The 17,151-nt window shown below is 39.9% G+C and overlaps 1 protein-coding gene across 9 annotated transcripts in view; it reads left to right on the top strand.

Moving 5' to 3' along the window:
* The window catches only part of Znf236 (zinc finger protein 236), a 142,091-nt gene that overhangs the window by 27,105 nt on the left and 97,835 nt on the right, over positions 1 to 17,151 (top strand). For 8 of the 9 annotated variants that reach the window (XR_010041346.1, XM_063231419.1, XM_063231420.1 and 5 more), the window contains exons 4-5: positions 8,582 to 8,760; positions 15,212 to 15,330. Coding sequence is in view for 8 of the 9 variants with exons in the window: in XM_063231419.1 (XP_063087489.1) it covers positions 8,582 to 8,760; positions 15,212 to 15,330 (298 nt within the window). In the remaining variant the exon portion in view is untranslated. The remainder of the gene's footprint in view (positions 1 to 8,581; positions 8,761 to 15,211; positions 15,331 to 17,151) is intronic. The other variant, XM_063231422.1, reaches the window with a different exon arrangement.

Genomic DNA, 17,151 nt, shown 5'->3' with positions numbered 1-17,151 from the left:
GTCACCAACAAGGTCCTGAGCTCCTCCCATGACAATGGTCGAACTGGGGAACAGCTCAAAACAGCAACACATAGAGAAACCCACAGTGCCTCGCTCTTTTTCTCCATGTCTCTATGCTGGCAGCTTTCCTCAGGTGGAACATCTGCGCTTAGTACCATACTGATATAATTCAGCTGGTGTTAAGCTGACCACCAGTTTTTAATCCCTAACCTGTGTCTTAATGTAGATTAATCATGGCCATTTGGAGTGCTGCATGCCTCACTTATTTGTGTGTCAAATTATGTTTTCATGCATGAGAAGTTGTTACTTCTGTGAGCAAGTTTTTTTTATATCTGTTTGTTATCTTCTGATTTTTTCATTGGTTCCTATCAGTTTTATGTTATTCTACTTTGCATCATCTAGTGGCTATTGAATTGATTTTTTGTGGTCCTTACTATTTTTAGGAAGTCTTTCATTTGATGATTGCTGCCTGGAAACTTGTCTTTTACATCTGATATTCTGGCCTCACATTGGTTGATTCTGCTGTATGTACATTTAATTGAATATTTATTTATTTATTTAGTCTTTTTGAAACAGGGTCTCTCTATGCAGTTCAGGCTGGCCTTGAGCACACTTTGTAGCCCAGGCTGGTCTCGAACTTGTAGTGATCCTCCTACCTCAGCCTCCTGAGTGCTGGGATTACAGATGTGAGCCACCACACCAGGCTTCATTGAATTTTTAATCTCCTAGATATCGATTTGAATAATCTCTTTTATGCCATGCAGTTCTCTCTTTTGTTAGGAATTCATATTTGTCATCACTTTCCTAAGATCCTATTTTTTTTTTAAATCTGTCTCTGCTCTGGATTCACTGACTATATCCTTCATTATGATTATAATCTCTTGTTTTCTATAAAATTATTTTTGAATTTTTTTTTTCCTAGAGCCTTATTTATCTGCTTTCTTTTTTCTGCTGCTTCCATTTCAGAAAGTTTAGCTGCATGGCTTTTGGTTTCTTCTACCTGAATGTCCCCTGGATTTGTCCTTTGTTGAACTTGAGGTCTGGGGCTGCATCGTGCTTCTATGTCTTGTCATTTTCTATTTCTTTGAATTTATAGTCTGCATTGATCCTTGTAAATTGCTTATGGTAGATCCCTTTGTTACTATTATTGAGACCTCCTTAGGAAATGACTGCTTTTCAGAGATACTTGCTAGGTATAGCTGGCCTTTGGCTTTAGAGTCTGTCTCAAAATCCTGCCTCTTCAATTTATTATATGTCAGGGACCACCAATTATAAATTGAGTCAAGGGGATGTTCAAGGCTGTCCTTATCCTAATCTTTGAACCGGATGGCAAGAAGAAAATCCCTGTTTTCTTTTGGTTACAGCTGAAGCTCTAAGGCTAGTGATACTATAATGTTCACAGGACAAGGTAAGACTTGCTGAGGGTGATGAGGAACTTTAAAGCAATGTAGGAACAATAATCAGAACTATCATCTGGGCAAATTGCAATTTCCTCATTATTCCTTGTTTCATCTTTGCAGGAATGCTTTGTTTTTCTTGCTAACCCGCAGGACCCACCATTACAGTTCTAGGAGTTGCTTGCTGTCTTCCTGCATGAACTGCCTAGTAAAACAGTGGCTAGTTAGACAGTCTTGGTTTTTGCTCATCCTGAGGCATTGATCTCCCAGCCCCCATGTCTTGGTTACTTTTTTTTCATCTCTGGGACAAAATAACTGACACCCAAAATTAGGAAAGGCAAGCTTTATGTAGCTCACAGTTTTTGGAAGTTTCAGTCTATAATCAGCTGGTTCCAAAGCAGGGTGTGGCACAGGGGCAACAGTTTAAGGTCGCAGATGGCAAAAGCAGCCAGAGCAAAAAGGTGGGAAGAGCTAGCCTCTTTTCCTCCCTTCCATTGTGAGCAGGCTGCCTCCCCTAGGGCAGGTGTAGCACTCACACTATCCCCATGCCCTCCTGTTGGACACGAAGAAGGTGTTCACAAAGTAAGGCCCCTGGCTCCCTGCTGAGTTGCTTAGCTAAATTTCCAAACTTTTCAACTTGTCATAAAGTATCAACCATTACAGCCCCTCTACAGATTGCTAAATTGTCACTGTGTCTTACTTCATTCTTTTTCTGTACTCTTCAGACAGGCAGATGGAGATCTTGACCAGGCCCTCAGTAATGAGAGAAGAGAAGTTGCTGCTTATTTGGCCTAGCCCCAGATTTTTTGATGGTGCCCTTTGGTATTTTTTATGAATCCCAGACATCTTAGTAATACAAGGAAGAACAACTGAAGCAACTATGTCACTGGCTAAAGTAGGACTATCAGTAGTAGCAATAACATCAGGTGCAGTGTAGAAAATGATAAGATATGGCCGGGCGTGGTGGCTCATGCCTGTAATCCCAGCACTCGGGAGGCTGAGGTGGGAGGATTGTTGTGAGTTCGAGACCTGCCTGGGCTACAAAATGAGCTCAAGGCCAGCCTGAACTGCATAGTTCTAGGAGTTGCTTGCTGTTTTCTCAAAAAACAAAAAGACAAAAAAAAAAAAAAAAAAGATTATGGCTTTTTCTATGATCAAAAGCACCACCAATGAGGATAAATAAAGAAAAAAAAAAAAGAAAATGACAAGATATGGTAACTGTTAAGTCATGGGTACAAGATTTATAGTTACATAACAAAGTCCAAAACAAGCCAGAGAATGATAAACAATAAATAGTCCCTTGATAGAGTGATTTTACTATCAGGGAAGAAAATCTAAAAGAGATAAAAACAAAAACATAGAAAAATAAAAGAATAGAAGTAAGGCTAAAAAACAAAAGATTATTCCCCAAATTTTGGGAGACTGGTGAAGAAGACAGGAGGGAAAGAGACAAGACAGAAACAAGGACTAAACAAAATCAAAAAATGTAAAAAGCAATGTTCAGCCTCACAAAGAAACAACAAGAGCCATTGAAGAAAAAGAAAACAAAGTGATTTCTCTGTGATTTGAAGTCTGTGGTTAGCTTCTGGGTCTCCAGTTTTGTAGTGTCCAGTTCACGGTGTGTCTCTGCTGTCTCTGGTAGACAAGGAGGCAGACAGAACTTACATGCGTCCTGGATGTTCCCAGCAAGCCTGCAAGTCGAGGGGTGCTCGATAACCCCAGCAAGCCTATGGTGGAAACATGGTGGGGCGTGGATTCCGGTACTTTTGCAACAGGAAGTAGAAACACTGAACCAACACCTAGGATTTGGAGGCAGGTTTATTTAGTTGACAGATACTAATTGGATCATTCCTAGAATATCAGGCCCTGATCTCTGGTGGTCTAGGACTTGTATGAGATAAGCAGAAAGTACAGAGACTGAATGGTCAAATGGGGATTGGTTTATACATTGTGCATCAGAGTGACAAGCTATTTCTAAGAGATAAAAGCAAGCAAAACTAGAACAGGAACTATTACTTGTGCAACTAAGAAACTAAAGTATTCTGGCTGGGGTGGGGGTGGGGGCATTTTCTGCTGTGCACTTAGCTTCACAGAAGTTGAGAGCCTGACTTGTTCAGCCTGCAGTAGTCTGGGTGTCTCTTGCCATCTTGACCCCAGCTCCCTGCCTGGGGGTCTTCACCCAGTATCAGGGAGTCCTGAGAGCAAGCCAGCCGCGGCTTCTCTTTGTCCCAGGCTCAATTGGCCCCTCCCCAAAATGATATCTGACCAGGCTCCCTTTGCCGGGACTCCTAGGCTGTTGCAATTCACAGCATCCACTGGTCTGGCCCACTAATGCCTGTCTGGCTCTCTCTGGAGCCTCTGGGGTCCGCCTTGACTGTATCCCTGTAGATTTTAACCTCTTTTCTCACATTGCATGCTGAGAGTCAGGGAGAAAGTGCAGCTTGCTACTTTGTTTTTCTTTTTGAATTCTTAAAGTCAAGGATGCAGCCTTCTTTTTCTGTGTTGAGGTCTGTTCTTCACTGTCCCTGTGGGCCGCATTTCTCCCTGAGATCCCTCTTAGACTCCAGGGGTCCACCTCCCTGCTTGTTTCTTCCTCAAGTTGCTATATCCCAGTGTCTGGATTTTGAACCTCAGAGAGGCTGGCCTGCTTCTGCTTACCTCTCTGCCGTCTTCCTGGAAGTCTCTAATACATATTTTTATGAACTTTAATTGATTTTTTTTAGTTTAATACATTCCATTTTTGAATTTCTACTTTTAGAATCCTGTAAACTAGTTTTCCCATATTTATTGAAATTAGTAGCTCAAAATTCACAGTGTTGGTAATGTATCTAAAAAAAAAAATCTCAGAGAAGTAAACCAGAAAAGTTACTGTAGCCTCTAAACCACTTAGGAATATTTCCTTAAAACTGATATAACTATAGTATTAAAGCTCATATTATTTATTGCAGTCAGCTGGAAGGGTGGTATTTGGGGAATAACAGACTCACACATGCCCAGATGCACACACATACACTTGCTTGCCCACGAGAAGCCACCATAGGCTTCTTGGCAGCTGTGGCAGTACATACAGTAACCAGTGAGACGGAATAGGCCCTGCGAGTGCAGAGGGAGGAGCAGTGTTCTGTGGGGCGTTTTAGGGTAGCTGATCTGCAAGTACCATTTGAAGTGGACAGAGGCAGACTGCTGTTGGAGAGGTAGAACTGTCCTTCCGAAATTGGGCAGGGAAAGAGCTGTGTAATATGTTGGAGCTGGGACACTGTTGAGAAAGAGGGTCCCTGGGCAAAGGCCTGGTGAAGGCATGGTCCATTCCAGGTGCCCCGGAGTGGCCAGGAGAGCAACTGTGTGCACATTGCACATTCTGGCTTTTCAGACATGGTCATGTATTCAGCAGCGTGGAAATTTGTTAGGATGCAGGCCTCTCGGCATCCAGTTACCCAAGAGGCCTAGCACTGACTCTGATCTGGGGAGTGTGATATCGTGAAAGGGCTGCTGCCTGAGGGCTGTAGCTGTACGTGAAGCGTGGCCTTGCTTGCCTAGGACTTCTTCAAGTGTTGCTGGGGTGTGGAGGAGTAGGAGCTGAGTCTCGGCTCCTTCTCTGGCAGGTGGGAAGCAGAAAGATGGTGGTGGTAGTGACATATCCTGGTTCTCCCTTTGTTGCTTGTCCCTGCTGTCTCTCCGTCTGAACAAATCATGGGTAAATGGGCATTTTTAATAGGCAAATGAGTTCTGTACCCCACCCCTCTGCAGACACATTAATCTGAACATTTGATCAAAAACTATGTAAAAAGTGGATGGATGTAAGCCAGGGCAATAAGAGAATAAGGTGGGGAAGTGCAGAAATGAGAGTCAAATTGTGTTTTACAGTTGTGAAGCAGGAGACGGGGGAGGATTGTTATTAATGAAAAGTATTTTCTTTTGCCAAACACATCCAAGTGGTGGTGAAGAGGTCCTAGTTTTTATAGAGATGTAGAAGATGAGACTAGGTTTTTTTTTTATTTTTTTTTATTTTGGTAGTATCCTAGAATGAACTTTCTTTATCAACAAGTTACTAACAGTATAGCAATTGTTTCTTTCAGTTATTACACAGTATTAATTTAAAGTCGCTTAGATTAAAATCATTATGAGATTGCTCAAAGTATTCCATTCATTCTAGTCTTCAGTATTGTTCTGGGTAGGGTCAGTTAACAACTGGCTTCCAATGGAATTTGCACAATATTTTAGAAGAAATTCAGATGGAAAGAAGTAGTGATATGTTTTGGTGTTTGGAAGTAACACTTGATCCTCGTTGACAGATTAAACTGAGATTTTTTTCATGGTGGATCATTCAGTTAGAGAATTAATTAAATAGTTGTATTATGGAACTGCAAAGTTGAAGAGCTGCTGCTGATTGGGCTGCTTATTGCATATTTGCTCACTACTGCTGTGCATCAGCCCTGTGAGGGTGGCTGGGGGTGGTGTCCCTTGTGGAGAGTGGGAGCAAGGCATGCCAAGGTTCATGCAGCCTCTTAGTGGCTCTGAAGTGAAAGCAGGCTCGACTCTAGAACATCTAGAGCAGCGGCATCCATGAGAATAGGGTATTGGGAAGATATTCTGGTAGCCATATTGAAGTACAAAATCACCACGGGACAACTGCACCCAACAGGTGAAACAAATTTATCAAAATAGACCAAATAGGATTAGTTAAAATCTTTACTTTTTAGGTCAGGGTCTCACTGTGTAGTTTAGGCTTGCCCCAAATTTATAGCAATCCTTCTGCCTCAGCTGCGCGAGTGCTGAGATCACAGGAGTGTGCCACCACGCCTGGCTAGTCCTGTGTGTTTTGTGCTCACTAACACATCCAGCTGGGCAGTGTGTGATCCACTCTGCCTATAAATCAAGTTAAATGGATGACAAACTGTCTCTGTCTAAAACCTTATCAGCAGTCATCTTGTCTTAAGCTGATGTGTTAAATTACAGTTTTACCTCGAGTTTTTTTCTGATCTTTTAAATTATTTCTTTGTGGTGTTGGAGATTGAACCTAGGACTTCACCCATATGAGGCTACTCTACTGTTGAGCTATACCCACAGACCTTTCCTGACCCTTTTTTTTGGTAGTAAAGTCATTCTGCTTCTCTGAAGTTTCCACAGAACAGATGGACCTAGTGGCAGTTGCCCTTTAGTCACTTGAACAAAAAATTTATTTGGCTTAACAATTCTAAATTCTAAAATTTATGTGGAACCAGAGACCCAGAATAGCCAAAGCAGTTCTGAGCAACAAGAGCAAAGCAAGAGGCATTATAGTCCTGGACTTCCAAAACTGTGATAATAGCATAATACTAGCACAAAAACAGACATATGAACAACAGAATAGGATAAAGGATGCAGAAACAACCCCAAATATCTTCAGCCATCTCATTTTTGACCAATGTGCCGACAACGTTGCTGGAGAAAAGGTAACCTCTTTAACAAATAGTGCTAGGAAAATTGGTTATCCACATGCAGAAGAATAGATCTAGATCCATGTGTTTCACCATGTATTAAAATCACATTGAATTGGATCAAAGACCTAGATGTAAAAACAGAAACACTAAATCTGCTGGGAGATAAAATAAGTAAAATTATTGATGACATAGGAATATGCAGAGACTTCTAGAACAGAGCTCTATTTCACTAGACAATACCAAGAATCAAAAAATGGGAGTATATCAAGTTAGAAACTTTTACATAGCAAAGGAAATAACCGACAGAATGAAGAAGCACTCTAAAGAATGGAAAAAAAATTTGTTGCCATGTACTCCTTAGACAAATGATTTATATCTAGAATATATAAAGAACTGAAAAAAATTAGACCCCAACCCCTAAATAAAAGACCCAGTCAAAAATTTGGCCATCAAAATTAATAGATGCTTCTCCGAAGAAAAAGTACAACTGGCCAGTAGATATATGAAAAAAAAATTCAGTATCTTAGCCATTATGCAAATGCAAATCAAAACAATAGAAATCTTATTCCAGTCAGAATGAATTCAAGGATTCAAAAAACAAATGCTGGTTGGTTTGTAGTATAGGAGTGGTGCAGCACTTCACATCATGGGTAGGAGTGTAAATTAGTGCAACACTCTGCCAATTCGTATTTCTAAAAATAAAACTTCCATTTGACTGAGCTCTACCTCTTCTGGATATTTTCCCAAAACAGCTAAAGTTGTATTACAGTGATACATGTGTATCCATGTTTATAGCAGCATACTGACATTAGTTAAATCACGGAAGCAGCCTATATATCCATCACCAAGTGAATGGATGAAGAAAATATGATTTATATTTAAATATGTATATATATATATACATATATATATACATATACATATATATATATATATATATATATATATATATACATTTGTTTATCCATAAAGGATAAGTTTGAATCTTTTATTGTAAAGTTTATGGCTCTTATTTATTTTTTTTGTATCGGGGATCGAACTCATGACCTCATGCTTACCAGGCAAACACTTGGGCCATTAAGCTAAATTCCTGACCCAAGTTGATGGCTCTTGAGACTGTACTACTAAGTGAAATAAATCAGACACAGAAAACTAAACACTGCATGATCGCTCCAGTATGAGAGACCCAGAATATAAAGAGCAAAATAATTTGGTAGGAAACAGGGAGATACTTTCGGGAGATAGGAACAGAATCTGGGAAAGAGGAAAAGAAGGACAGAGAAATGGGGTAAAAGTGATCACGATACAATATGTGCTTCAACGTAGGTACCAGTTTACCAAGGTGAGTCTAAGTACTAGGTATTGCAAGCATACATGGATAAAAATTTTAGAGGAATTTGGGGTCAAGTTGAGTGTAGTAGCTTTTGCCTATAAGCTAAGCAGGAGGATTGCCATGCGTTTGAGTTCAAGGCCAGCCTGGGAAACATAGTGAGTTAAAGCCAGCCTGAAATACACAGTGAGATGCTGTGACAAAAACAAAACAAAACAAAACAGCTGTTCTCGTCTTTCCCCAGTGCTTTTATTCCAATAAAGAAATTGTTTCATACATCCAAATTTGGACATAGTAATATTTTTGGAGTGGTAAGATGGTGTTTGTTCCAGAGGAAAGTATCACTTGTGTATTAGTTGTTCATGATTTTATTTCTCCTGAGGAGATGTGGCTGGGACCTGTCTGTGCTGCTCACTGCTTTATTTCCTTCCCAGAACCTCATCTGCTCTGAGTGTGGAGATGAGTTCACACTGCAGAGCCAGCTGGCCATACACATGGAGGAGCACCGGCAGGAGCTGGCTGGCAAGCGTTTCCACACCTGCAAGGCTTGCAAACAACAGTTTGAGACTTCAGCAGAGCTGAAGGAGCACATGAAGACACACTATAAAGTTAGGTATGAGTCGTTCATTAAGCATGGTAAAAATTCTGTGGAGGATGTGAAAGACTGGTATGCCAGTGTGACTGAGTGAAAACATTTACTGCCTAAGAAGAAGCCGGCAGTGGGGACCACATAGCCTGTCGGCATCAGATTGCCATTCCTAAAATGTGGCTCCACACTAAGGCAAGTCAGTGAAGAGGTGGGTGGGCAGGCTAAACCTTGCGTTAGAAATATTTGAGCAGAATTACTGTGTAAAATCTATAGCACAAGGGTCTGGCACTATATTTGTATGGGCACTTAACAAAATTTGTAAAATGGACTTATAAGTGGCTAATTTGCCACCTTTTTAATGAGTACTGTTGAGCATGCCTGTGTGCCTGGCTGTCTTTATCGTTTATACAAAAATATGTATAAATAGAATCATCAGATTACTACAGACAGTTCCATGAGGCCAGTTTGGTTTGATTTGGTTTTTTTGGTGGGGAGTAGGTTGAGACAGGATCTCAATGTATTCCACTGTGTAGCCCAGCTGGCCTTGAACTTGCAGTGATCCTTTCGCCTCTGCTTCCCTGGTGCTGGGATTACAACTGTGGACCACCATGCCTGGCTCTGCTTGCTTTTGTGTCCCCATTTTGCAGATGAGAAAGCCTCAGACCAGTCAGCATTCATGAGGTTTCATAGCTGGCAAGTCAAGAATTAAAGATGTAAACTCTGGTTTAGAAGTCTACTTTTACAATTTAGAATCTTAACAATCATGCCTATAATTTGGATTCTTAACATATGTTTACTTCTGGAGAAACCTTTCAAAATTTTCACATTTTATCTACTCCATATTATGTATTTTGCTGCACTTTTTTTTTGCTTAATAAAATGAAGAGGCCTTTCTGGCCCTTTAGCTGTAGTTAGTTCATGGTCATCAGTTGTCATTCTTTCAGATCTAACTTCTTTAACAAACAGTTCCGCTGGTTGGGGTAACTACTGTCAGTTAAGCTTGTTCCCCTTCTCAGCACTGGCGATTGGGAAATATCTGGGTTTTTAATAGACAGTTCCACATGTATGTGTTCATGAAGCATATAAAATGTCTAAATCCTGTGTGGCATGTGTTTATTCTCTTAGACACAGCATATTAAAAACGTTGCCTGAACATCTCCATCTGGCCACCCATCTCATGTTACCTTTTTGTTTTGTTATTGTTGAAAAATGTGTTTCTCTCAATACTGTATTATTTCAGCTATTTTATATCAAAAATAAATGTACATTCTCTGTACACATTAGGTTTCTATGCTAGTGAGACTTTAGAACCAACAGTTTTTTAAAATTTTTATTTAAGGAGAAAAAGAAAAAAAAACAGAAAAAGGGTACAAGTTATACAGAATTTCAGAAAAAATAAACAGTAGGAAATCACTAGTTAATAGATTACATATTGTCATCTTAGAAATAGTTATTCAAGTTACAAAATTAAAGCATATAAAGTGGACATTCAAATAGTGAGATTGCAAACAGTTCTGTTCAATGATCCAACAAAATTCAGTAATATGGTTACCTATCTTATACACTTAAATATACCTGCAGTTATATCCTTTAAAGCACTTTCTTTTCCTCTCTTTTGTACAATGACAATTATACATTTTGGGTTTTATTACTCCCACAGTTCTTATTACTGTTTTTGAAGAGAATAAAACCAAATGTGACATAACAAAACAGGGTCAGTCAAATCAAAAGGATGGACATAATACATACTATAAAAAACAAAATACAAGGTCATCAACAGTGGTTACCATAATGCTTCTTGCTATCTTAAAAAAGAATTGCCTGTATCATCAGTTATAATAAAATTGATCAAAACAGTAAAAAACAAATCCAATAAAACCAAAACATTGGAGACATTACAGGACTTCAAAAGAAGATAATAGTCAAACCAGAATGGGCATCATAATGAATCTTTTTTTTTTTTTTTTTTTTTGTCTTTTTCCTTTTTATCGGTAACGGGGATCAAACTCACAACTGCCTGTTTGCAAGACAGGCGCTTATGCTGCAGAGCTAAATCCCCAGCCCCTCATAATGAATCTTATTGTCTTCACAGTTGTTGCCTATACTCTTGAACTTGGTAGTATCAAGCAAAACAGAATAGAATCAGTCAAAACAAGATGGTGAGAGCAATACAGGGTTTCAAATCAAGTTAATGGGAAATCAAAGTGGGTTACTATAATATATCCTGCTTTTTAAAAATTTTTCCCTTAATTAAAAAGATAAATAAAAAAGTAAATAATAAAAAAAGGAAATTGAGATAAAAGAGGACATAACAACAAAACAGCACAGGTCAAAACATAACCATTTAAGCAAAATAGTGTTTCACCACAAGATATCCCGCCATAAAAGTAGTTACCATAGTGTCTCTTTCCTTGCAATCTTTGAGTATAACTTCATATACTGTAGCATCAAACATATCAAGACAATGTAAAACCATTCAAGAGAATGACTGTATTGCAGGGTATTTAGAACCATCTAACAGAAAATTAACAATGGTTTCTGTATAATCTCCTTGTCTATAAAAGTTTTTGTTTACATTATCATATATAATAAAATCCAATAAGATACAACATGTTAAGACCGATGGAGACAGAAGAACAAAAGCTTGATGGGACTTCCAAACAAGATGATATTAAATCAGCACAACCTATTATGATGCCTTGTTTTCTCCAAAATAGCTGTTCCTACCATCCAGTCTTCTCTGGCTCATTTCTGTTGAGCTCTTTTTCTGTCATTAGTTGTCAGTTTGTCTTCTTCATTTTGCTTTCTGCTCCATTCATTGTGGCCTCTCTGCCACTGTTTCTGGAATCTTGGTATTTTTCTTTTTTTAGAATGTCCTGCAGTATTCTCTGTAGAGTTGAATTGGTGGTTGCAAATTCCCCTAGTTCCTCTTTATCCTGGAAGTACCTTGTTTTTCCATCAATTTCTAGGGACAGTTGTGTAGGATATATCAATCTTGGCTGGAGGTTATTATCTTTCAAAGCTTGAGTTATTTCCCCCCACATTCTTTGTGATTTGATGGTTTGTGCCGAGAAGTCTGCTGTAATTCTGGTGGATGTTCCCTTGTAAGCGATCTGTTTCTTGTCTCTGACGGCTTTTAATATTCTGTTCTTATATTGGATTTCTGGAATTTTGATTATCATATGCCTGGGTGTTGTGGGGTCCTGTATGCCTCATAGATGTGAGTATCTTTACCTTTTGCTAAATTAGGGAAATTCTCCTGGATTATTTCTGTGAATAGCCTTTGTAATTCATTTGTTTGTGTCCCTACTTCTTTTATGTTCTTAATTCTTGAGTTATAGATCCTCTTATCATCTTCAAGCCTTTGTATCATTGCTATTTGTTTCTTTGTTATTTTTAAGAAGTTTTCATTTCATGCTCCCACATTACAAATCTGTCCTCCAGTTCAGATAATCTATCCTTAATTTCTTTCAAGCTGTTTTGCCAGCTTTCAATAGAGTTTTTTAGTTTCCTGGTAATCTCTTTGAACCTGCTTCACGTATTCTATGTTTTCTCTATTTTCTCCATCAAACAATTCTCCCCTTTTTTCTGGTTCTTCCATTCCACCATCTGTTTTTTCTTGGGTGGTACTTAGCATTTTTCTAACTATTCTACTTATATCTTGCTTTAGGTCTTTAAATACTTCACTTTTGAACTCGTCTATGAGGCTCCGGAGATATCACTTTATGTCTGTTGGTGCCGTGTCTGATATTGCATGTTTTCTGTCCTCATTCTCCTTTGCATTTACCTTTCCTGGATCACTGTTCTCAGGAGTGGGGGCCGAGGACCCTTTCTTGTTGCTCCCTCTTCCCATAGTTTTTGTTCCTTCTACATAAGCGTATATAGGAGGCCCAGTTTCTTTCTTTGTCGGTTACAGTTTGTTTGAATTGCGCTAGCTAGGTTTTCCCGCCCACTGCAGTGTAGTTGGAAGACAGACCTGGGCAGCTTCTGCTGGGCCCGCCCCTCCAGGTCAGTCAACCTACTGAAGGCTTCACTGCTAGGGTGCACTGCCAGATGCAGGGACCTGGTTTGGGCTAGCCTACTGGGTCTTAGTCTGCTGCGTCACCCAGGCCAAGCGCTCACCACCAATCCCACTTGAGAGGGGAATATACGACTAACGTCACTGCAGCGCCCTGTTCCGGCTGTCTGCCCAGTCCCAGAATGCTCTGTTGGAGCCTCCTAGTCTATGAAGCGGTCCCCGTTCCTCTCACTCATCGTAGCTCAATGCATGGCTCCCTGCCAGTCCCACGCTCAACTCCATTTGCCGATGCCCGCTTTCAGAGGTTTTGCCTCTCTGTCCCTGCTGTGCTGATTCAAACGCAGCAGCAAATTCAAATTGCAGCTTCCAGAGGCGCAGGTTCCAGCTTCAGTGCTGAGATTTTATCTGTTCCGTTATAGCACCGGGATTGCATTTCCAGTTGGTTTCTCTCAGCGTCATTCATTCCTGGGTCGGCAGGGTATATCTCCCCCTGCTTAGGACTCCTCACACCACACCATTCCTGGATTCTAAGCTGGCTAACTCAGCCTCCATAGCTGCTGTTATCTATCCGCCATGTCCTCCCGGAAGTTCAGAAGCAACAATTTTGATGTTACCTTGAAGCTTTTAAACAAAATGGGAAATATTTGAGTGGGCATTACACACACAGCCAGCCCTGACTTTTGGGTTTTCCTGGATTGAGGAATGAATCAGACAGATGAGGCTGCATTCTCAGGGCCTTCCTAAGCAGGAAGGAGATCGGGGAAGAAAACGGAGCAGACCTAGATGAAGGAAAACCAGGGCACAGCAGAGCAGATGCCTGAGTGCCAGCGCTGAGCTTCCTGTGTTTTTAAAATCAGAAAGGCAGTGGAGTGAGCGCCTCCTGCAGGGAGTGTGGGGCTGAGCCTGATGAGGCTTGAGGATGCCTCTGGCTGCCCTATGGACAGGAAGGTATCAGGGGGATACTTGCTTCCCGTGGCTTTTGCAGAGGTGCCACGGAAGGTCAGTTCTGTCCCAAGACCATGCTGAGGGCTGAAAGTATAGAGAGATGTGACATTCTTAAATATTGCATGGTTTATGTTATGTTAGAAACCCAAACTATAAATAAGGAGCAAAATAAAAAAATATTAGGAAGTAGGGAGATAGATCTTTCTCAGAGAGAAAAGAAATCAAGCAATAAAAGGAGGAAGAAGGAAATAAGAGAAAGAAGATGAGAAAAGGAATTGAGATGTGTTACATGTATGTGCCAACTTCACACAAGAACTATAAACATTACTGCTAATATGTACTAATTAAAATTCTAAAACTCTAGAAAAATTAATATACAACAGATCTCAGCAATAAAGCAGCCTTTCTTTGGCGTCAGTAGCAACAGAAACCAATACATTATACATTTGGATGTCTTCAGTGTTTATCTCACCATTAATCACTAGGATGGGACATAAGGAAGAGAAAGTGTCCTTATCCCCATCTTTCAATAGCTTTGACGTCAGTAAGCTTCTCATATCTAAGTCACAGAGTAGTGGATATTCAGAAGACAGAAATCTCACCCAAAAGGAATGTCCAGACTTTTTTTTCTTTTTGGGACAGGGTCTCACTGTGCAGTTCAGCCTGACCTTAAGCTCATTTTGTATCCCAGGCTGGTCTTGAGCTTGCAACGATCCTCCTGCCTCAGACTTCTGAGGGCTGGGATTAAAGGTGTGCACTATCATGTCTGACCTGTCCACACATTTATTGACCTGTCTGAATTTGTGAATTTTTACCATAATTAGTAAATATTCACTGGAACACTTAAAAACATTGAGTGATGTGAGTATGTTGGGGTGTTTAAGAGTAAAACCAGTGGCTTTTGGAGGTGGACTTGAAAATATAGCATGACCCCTGAGATTTAAAGCTGTAACTTTAGGAGTCTGCATTTCCTGACATGGAAAGGAACAGGCTGGGGTAATGTGGAGTTCTGCTTTGGCTGTGCTAGCTTGGTGCTTCCACACAGGCAGTCACCTGGGAGGCAAAGCCAAGGAGAGCCAGCTGTCCAGGCCTGGAGCCCAGAGGAAGTTTCTAGGTTGTGGGAGGCAAAAGTTTGGAAATCATCACATCCAGATGGCTACTGAATGCGAGGAGACAATAGGCGGTAGTAGGAAGATAGTGTCACTGTGGAAATAACCTGCATTTGTCTCTGCAGCTGACCGTGACAGGTAAAGCTTTGTCCCTGCCTTCCCAAATCAGTGTATTGGCCTGTTTTTTGTTTTTAGCCAGGTTTTTTCATCATAAAGTAGAAAATAGAATTTTATGATACTGAAGATAGAAAACTATTAAATGTGTGCGTGTTATTATATGACTTATTTATCATTGACCTGTGTTCTGAGATCCCTTAGCTAAACTTTCTTAAAGAATTTTCATTTTGAAACTAAAATACAAGGAAGAACACTTAATGACTGTTTTCCCTTCTGTATTATATAGGGTATCAAGGTCTTATAATAGGAACATTGACAGAAGTGGTTTCACTTACTCATGTCCACATTGTGGAAAGACCTTTCAAAAGCCAAGCCAGCTAACACGACATATAAGGATACACACAGGTATGAAAACCTTTCACTTTCATATCATCTGTTATGTGGCTTAAGGGAAAAATGTGTTTTGTAATCCAGTCCTAGCTTTTCTATAGTTTTGTTACACATTGGTGAAATTACCTCAACTTTCTGTGATTTCATTTTTTAAGTTGAAATATGTGGGTGTTTGTCATATAGTTGTCCTAAAGTATAAGTGGAAAAATATGTCCGATATACGGTGCATGTCAGTGACAGAAATATTATTATTGATGTGATATTCATTTGCTCATTTAATTAATAAATATTTATGGAGTATTACTGTGTCAGAGATTGCCCTAGACTAATGAGATCTAAATTAACAAAGCGAGCTGGACTGTAAGACATTAAAGCAGTACCAACTCTGTGTCTTATCTTACTCAATTGTTTGTTTTACCTGAGTATTTGAAAGTAAGTGCCATATTCATAGCTGGGTACTCTGACATCTTATAAAACACAGTCAGCTTCTAATACTGGTTTAGTAATGTAGGTGGTCTTCTCTCGAACAGGACAAGGGAAGACTACAAATGTTTTTATTTGAAATTAAGTTATAATTTTGTTTTCTTCTATTTTTATTTGGTTCCTTTTATAGTAATCTCATTACTATTTGGTCAGCTACCATTGTTTGTCCACCAGTTCTGATTCTGTTATATTGCTTTTTTCTTTTTCACTTCTTAATGAAACATCTTTTGTAAAGTATTGTAGAATCTGATAATTTAAAAGCTTGTTTATATACCTAAAGTTAGTATTTTCAGAGTACCATCATATATTTATTCTTAGAGCAAGAGAAGAAAGTAGTCTTTCAAAATGTGACAATGCATTGTATTTGTACAAGTTCTCATGTAAGTTCTAGCTTATTTTTCATAAGCTTTAATCAATGAAAAATAGTTTGAAAAAAATAGTTTGTGTAAAGTCACATACTTTATGCAGAGGCATGTAAACAGCATAGACAACGGAATCCTTCTTAGGCCCACTCTCTAGATGTTGTACATTTTAAGCAGTTAATAGCAAATACACAAATACATAAATACATACATATCCTCTAGGTTTCTTCACGCCTCCAGAGCTATGTATTCATGCTGTGTTATACTCCTTCCCGTAACTTTAGGATCCACACTGAACTTTGAACACATCGTTGTCCTCACTAGCCTCTTGAGTTGCCTTGAGTGCTGGGGAGGGCAGTTTCCTAGTCCCTTATGTGGTCACACCGGCTGGCTCTGTTTGAACGTGGGGCAGGCTGCTCAGTGAAGGAGGTTACAGAGATCACCTGTGCTCTGCTCCTTCTTTGCTGTGTGCCCCCAGCCAGGGGGTACCAACTCTTTCCTGTGTGCCCCCAGCCAGGGGGTTCACGTGTTCTAAGCTTGGCTTTTTGAATGACTGAGCCTCGCAGTTCCTGTGGTAAGGTGGCATGGAAGAACACTCCTTGACCATGTGTGATCCCATCCAGGCCTTATCCAGGAGGGGTGTTGTCCTGTCGGACAGGAGAGGTGTCCTCACTGAGATTGGCATCCAGAGCAGACTTCTGTCTGCTTCTCCTCTCCTGCAGTGCTCTCTAGAATGAGAGCAGGCTGTTTCCTGTTGGAACCTCTGTCTCATGCATTGACTTACCCCGAGACTCGTTCAGAGAAGTAGGAATCTATCTGATATTACTTCTGACTCACACTATATTTAAAGAGTCACTTTAATTCAGACTGGACTTTAAACAGGCTTGCAGTTATGTTCTAATCTAACCTGTTTTCTTTTCATGCATTCTTTCATTTAGCACATGTTTACTGAAAAGCTGACAAGTGTTTACACTTCTAGGGACTGAAAGTA

This window comes from Cavia porcellus, unplaced genomic scaffold (genome assembly GCF_034190915.1).
Source record: "Cavia porcellus strain 051 isolate PalLab524CR breed Dunkin Hartley unplaced genomic scaffold, mCavPor4.1 scaffold_20, whole genome shotgun sequence".
Taxonomy (NCBI): Eukaryota; Metazoa; Chordata; class Mammalia; order Rodentia; family Caviidae; genus Cavia; species Cavia porcellus.
The sequence above is the reverse complement of the archived record's forward strand: the minus strand, read 5'-3'. Positions and strand labels throughout refer to the sequence as shown.